This window comes from Cebus imitator, unplaced genomic scaffold, assembly GCF_001604975.1.
Source record: "Cebus imitator isolate Cc_AM_T3 unplaced genomic scaffold, Cebus_imitator-1.0 Scaffold55, whole genome shotgun sequence".
Lineage (NCBI taxonomy): Eukaryota > Metazoa > Chordata > Mammalia > Primates > Cebidae > Cebus > Cebus imitator.
The window spans coordinates 807476-813697 of record NW_016107370.1 but is presented as its reverse complement, the minus strand read 5'-3'; the positions used below and the strand labels follow the sequence as shown (position 1 = coordinate 813697).

Genomic DNA, 6222 nt, shown 5'->3' with positions numbered 1-6222 from the left:
TTTGCAAATGAAACTCTTAGAACCCTATGCCTTTGCTATAAAGAAATTGAAGAAAAAGAATTTGCAGAATGGAATAAAAAGTTTATGGCTGCCAGTGTGGCCTCGACCAACCGAGACGAAGCTCTGGATAAAGTATATGAGGAGATTGAAAAAGACTTAATTGTGAGTTTTAGCCTTAATAACTTTTTTTTGATAGTCTAAGCAGAATTGAATTTTTTATTAAATTTTATTGAATATTTGATCTCATGCTTAAGAGATAATTGCAACTTCAGCATTTGACACTGGCACAATGGAAGAAGGTTCTTTCTTTTGTTGAGCAAATAGAAGCAGAACAGAAGTTACCATTATGAGAAACCAAAAGACAAAACACATTAGGAGAAGTTCTAATTCAATTCCATCATTTTTATATCACTTATTAAAATGTATTATAATTTTTAAACAATAACAAACCTGTATCTAATACTTACTACATTGAAAGAATTACTGAGACAATTCATATTCTACCAAATCTTGAAATAAGAAAAATATGGTGTTTCTAAAAGTTTTCCAGATTTCATACCTAGTTCGAGAAATGTTCAACAAATAGCTAGTATTGCAACTGGTTTATGTTAGTGTAAAGCCACAAATATACAAGAAAAGTCTACTTCTAACATCCTTGACTTTGTACTTGCATTTTTGTCTCAGTACATTAAATAGTTCATTCTTTAGGGAGAAAGTTTTCAGCTGTGTTAGTTTGCAGTAAATGTGAAACATGGCAGCCTTCCCTGTCAATCAACACTGGCCATTGGCCCCAGGAGAGCAGCACCAGGATGTATAATTAGTCCTTCTTTTTACAGATTGGCAAACTGTAATTACAGAAAACTTTTGGTTTATTTGTTAATTCCTTTTTCTTTTAAATGTTCATTCTAGCTTCTGGGAGCTACAGCTATTGAAGACAAGCTACAGGATGGAGTTCCAGAGACCATTTCAAAACTTGCAAAAGCTGACATTAAGATTTGGGTTCTTACTGGAGACAAAAAGGGTAATTCATTGTTCAGGGAAGCATATCTGTTAATTCATAAATGTTTATAGCTGCCGTTTCCTGTGCCCAAGATGACCTCCTCAGACTTTTCATCCTGTACAAACACTGTTTCCTTGGACGGAAGATGCTTTTTCTGAGAAACCCTCCTCTGTTATTCCAACACACCCTTCTGCATCCTTTCCTGATCCCCCTCAGTAGCAGTTTCTTTTTTATAATTGAGCTCCTGGCCATGTTTTGCTGATTATGATTGGTCTTATCTCTCCAGCCAGACGTGGGCTCCTGTCCTGAAAGGGCCATCCCCCTCGTCCCTCTGTCCTTCCAGTGCTTTGACATTTGGTGGGCACAGAGTAGAACAATACAAAGTGCTGAATAATAACTTTTGTTTTCTTGCCCATTTTATTGCTTGGCAATAAAATTGCATACTTACAGAAAGAACGATTTTAATGTTTAACTTTAGAACTCAACAAGCACTTGTTTGGTATTGATGCTTTACTTGGCAAGCCTTTCACAAGAAGTCAAATAACGTCTCTTGCTCTAAAATCGTCACTGGGTTACACACTCTGTGAAGTTAAGAGAAGCACAGCCCTAACCTTAAATAAATGCCAAATTGGGTGGTAATCTAAAAAGGAAAAATAAAAATCACCGGGTGCAGTGGTTCACCCCTGTAATCCAAGCACTTTAGAAGGCCGAGGTGGGCAGATCATGAGGTCAGGAGATCAAGACCAACATGATGAAACTCTGTCTCTACTAAAAATACAAACATTAGTTAGATGTGGTGGCGTGTGCCTGTAATCCCAGCTACTCAGGAGGCTGAGGCAGGAGAATCGCTTTAACCTGGAAGGCAGAGGTTGCAGTGTGTCAAGATCGTGCCACTACACTCCAGCCTGGGTGACAGAGCAAAACTCTGTCTCAAAAACAAGGGGAAAAAATCTTCATGTAAGGGTTGGTGGAAATTATCTTTACCTCTCTCCCCTACCCCCCACCAATAATCGAGTAATTAAACTATGAACTAACAGTGTTTAGTAATTTAATGAACATTGGTTTATTAAATAAGCAGTTTGTATGTTTGACAATATAGCACATAGTTTAATTGAAAACATTTCAAATTAGACTTTGACTTTCACTTGTTTTATTATAGAGAAAAGGATTTTTTTCTGCATATGATTCCTATGGATTGCTATAGGAAAACATCATATTTGTGTGAATCTGGTTATGTTCATGCACTAAAAAACATCATTACTAGGTAAAATTAATTATTCAGTTCAACAGTAAGAATGAGCCTGGCAAACATGACAAAACCCCGTCTCTAGAAAAAATACAAAAGTTCCAGCCTGGCCAACCTGGTAAAACCTCATCTCTACTAAAGATACAAAAAGTTAGCTGGGTGTGGTGGCAGTCGCCTGTAATCCCAACTACTCAGGAGGTTGAGGCAGGAGAATCGCTTGAACCCAGAAGGCGGAGGTTGCAGTAAGCTGAGATCACGTCATTGCACTCCAGCCTGGGCAACAGGGCAAGACTCCGCCTAAAAAAAAAGAAAAAGAAAAAGAAAGAAAAGAGAAGAACAAATACAAAAGTTAACCAGGCTTGGTAGCAAGTGTGTATTCCCAGGTCCTTGGGGCCTGGGGGAGCGCTGAGATGGGAAGATGACTTGAGCCCCGCAGGTTGAGGCTGCAGTGAGCAGAAATCGTGCCACTGCACTTCAGCCTAGGCAATGGGAGTGAGATGCTGTCTCAAAAAACAAAATAAAAACAGCAGGAATAACATTTGCCTTAATTTTATTCTATTGTAGAAACTGCTGAAAATATAGGATTTGCTTGTGAACTTCTGACTGAAGACACCACCATCTGCTACGGGGAGGATATTAAGTGAGTCAGAGCCTGCAGTATGAAATTACATAATAGCTCATCGTTCCAAATACAAGACTGTCTGAAGAAGATAGCCAATTTGGAGAATTAGGGGCTACGATATGTCACTTGGGGCAGTTTGCTCACGTTTAAACGAAGCAAGACAACGACAGACAGTTCCAAGTAATCAAGGTTCAGCTTAATTTTGAGCAGATTTTACTTTTAGGGAAAGTTGGGGCCCTTCAGAGGCAATTTTTTTCCACTCCTCAGCACAGGCCGGGGCGGTGGATCACGCCTGTAATCCCAGCCCTTTGGGAGACCGAGGAGGGTGGATCACCTGAGGTCATGAGTTCTAGACCAGCCTGGCCAACATGGTGAAACCCCATCTCTCCCAAAATTATAAAAAGTAGCTGGATGTGGTGGCCAGCACCTGTAATCCCATCTACTCCGGAGGCTGAGGCAGGAGAACCACTTGAACCTGGGAGTCGGAGGTTACAATGAGTCAAGATCTCACCACTGCACTCCAGCCTGGGCAACAAGAACGAAACTCTGACTCAAAAAAAAAAAAAAAAAAAAAAAGATGTCTTCTTATTTCACCTTACTGGAAAAGGAAGTGAGCCTGTAATATCATTAGCAAGTTAATATGAATTATAGTCCTGTTTTGCTTTTTCTAGGAACTTTTACTTTTGAAAGGAAAATAGAAGAAAGAAAAAAAAAAAAAAGCAACCTTTGCCCAGAAGGAAATGTGTGGGTGGGTTACATCATGTAGATCCTCTGTAATCTAGTCTAGGTGGGGCAGGCCTGATCATTCAAATGTTAGCATGTGCTGAAACGTTTGTTAGCTTTGAATCAGAGTCACAGCAGATCTGGAAATGTATGATGAAAAAGTCCTGTCTTGTTCTGAAGCTATAAATACACTGCACACAGTTGCTATGGTGTGTTGACTGACGGCCTGACAGTTCCTTAAGCTTTTTCCTTACAACACCTCTCTCAGACCAGCATGAGGTCAGATTAAGCTGTTAACATACACACAGTTGCCAGGTCTGATAAACTGATGAGGGAATTGATGGTCAATATTAGTCTTATTTCTAATGATGATGATAAAGCATTTTCTAGTTGTAGTATATTAGGTGTTCCGTTAAATTAGACAAACGAAATCAGTAGCCTTATGATCTAAATCAGTTCCATTTAGAACTGATTTCATTTATGTGCCTGAATACAGGCACATAAACCATGCCTCTTTGTGTTTTTAGGTTTTAAAAAAGTAGCAACAGGGCCGGGTGCAGTGGCTCACACCTGTAATCCCAGCACTTTGGGAGGCCGAGGTGGGTGGATCATGAGGTCAAGAGATTGAGACCATCCTGGCCAACATGGTGAAACCTCATTTCTACTAAAAATACGAAAATTAGCTGGGCATGGTGGTGTGTGCCTTTAGTCTCAGCTATTTGGGAGGCTGAGGCAGAATTGCTTCAACCTGGGAGGCGGAGGTTGCAGTAAGCCAAGATCGCGGCACTGTACTCCAGCCTGGTGACAGAGCAAGACTCTGTCTCAAAAAAAACAAAGGGCAAAACATTTTGAGTAGACATTTTTTCCAAAGAGGATATACAAATGGCTGATAAACATGTAAAAGAATGCTCATCATCACTAATCATTAGGGGAAGAGAAATCAAAACCAATGCGAGATAACACTTCACACCCTTTAGGATGGCTATTATCAAAAACAAAACACAATAGAAAATAACAAGCATTGGTAAAGAAACCTTTGTGCATTGCGGATGGAATATATAAAATGGTTCAGCCACTATGCAAAATAGCATGGTGATGCTTCAAAAAATTTTAAAAAGGATTACCATATGATTAAACAATCCCACTTCTATTTTTATTTTTATTTTTTATTTTTATTTTTATTTTTTTTTAAGATGGCGTTTCACCATGTTGGTCAGGCTGGTCTTGAACTCCCGACCTTAGGTGATCCGCCCAGCTTGGCCTCCAAAGTGCTTGGATTACAGGCATGAGCCACTATGCCCGGCCAACAATCCCACTTCTAGGTATATCCACAAAATAATTGAAAGCAGGATCTGAGAGAGATACATGCACACCCGTGTTCATAACAATGCTGTTCACAGTAGCCAAGAGGTGGACGCAACCCAGGTGCCTATCAGTGTGTGATGGATAACAGAATGTGGTGCCTCCACGTAATGGAATGTATTCCACTTTGAAAAGGAAGGAAATTACGACATATGTTAAATAGATGAACCTTGAGGACATTACGCTAAGTGAGATAAACCAGCCACAAAAAGACAAATATTGTCTGATTTCACATAGATGAGGTATCTGGAGTCTCAGATTCATTCAAACAGAAAGTAAACTGGAAGTTACCAGGGACTGGAGGGAGGGTGAGATCAAGTGTTATTGTTTAATAGCTGTAGAGTTTCAGTTTTGCAGAAAAAGTTCTAGAGATTGGTGGGATAACAATGTGACTGTACTTAACACTAATAAGCTGTACGCTTAAAAATGGTCAAAGCCTGGGATATGGTGAAACCCTATCGCTACAAAAAGTACAAAAATTAGCGGGGCGTGGTAGCACGTGAGTACAGTCCCAGCATCTCAGGAGGCTGAGGCTGGAGAATCACTTGAGCCTGGGAGGTCGAGGCTGCAGTGACCCATGATCATGCCACTGCACTGCAGCCTAGGTGACAGAGTGAGACCCTCTCTGAAAAGAATTATAATGAAAATAAAATAAATAAACAAATATAGTTAAGAAGGTAAATTTTGTTTTTTTGTCACAAATTTTTTTAAGTCAAAATTATTTCAGAGTCAGGGGCCTGTTTATGGTCTTATACTTTAAACACTTAAATTTGTTTTCCCCTAGTTCTCTTCTTCATGCAAGGATGGAAAACCAGAGGAACAGAGGCGGAGTCTACGCAAAGTTCGTACAGCCTGTGCAGGAACGTTTTTTTCCGTCTGGTGGAAACCGCGCCTTAATCATCACTGGTTCTTGGCTGGTATGTATCATTAGTGTTTCTGCGCCTTAAACTCGAAAGAAGTTCATTTGGGGCCACTTTTAAATGCTTTCACATATTAACTGCCAACCTTAGTCTCTGAGCCTATACATCAAAGTGTGTTTTTTCCAAGTTTGAGACTTAATAGTGTATGATACATGAAAGGAAGTATACCAAAGAGGCAAAAGCAGTTATCTTGGTTTATTAATTAATGGATATTTTTCATTTCCTTCTTTATAGATTGTTGGATTTTCTAAATTTTTGTTGTACATATATTTTATAAGCTGGATGTGGTGGTGTGTGCCTGCAGTCTCAGCTACTCTAGAGGCTGAAGCAGGAAGATGGTTGGAGGGTG

The 6222-nt window shown here is 39.7% G+C and overlaps 1 protein-coding gene across 2 annotated transcripts in view; it reads left to right on the top strand.

Moving 5' to 3' along the window:
- The window catches only part of ATP8B1 (ATPase phospholipid transporting 8B1), a 152352-nt gene that overhangs the window by 130452 nt on the left and 15678 nt on the right, over positions 1 to 6222 (top strand). For both annotated transcript variants that reach the window (XM_017528793.2, XM_017528794.2), the window contains exons 18-21: positions 1 to 162; positions 910 to 1021; positions 2811 to 2886; positions 5738 to 5870. The exon at positions 1 to 162 is cut by the window's left edge and continues 1 nt beyond it. In XM_017528793.2, the coding sequence (XP_017384282.1) occupies positions 1 to 162; positions 910 to 1021; positions 2811 to 2886; positions 5738 to 5870 (483 nt within the window). The remainder of the gene's footprint in view (positions 163 to 909; positions 1022 to 2810; positions 2887 to 5737; positions 5871 to 6222) is intronic.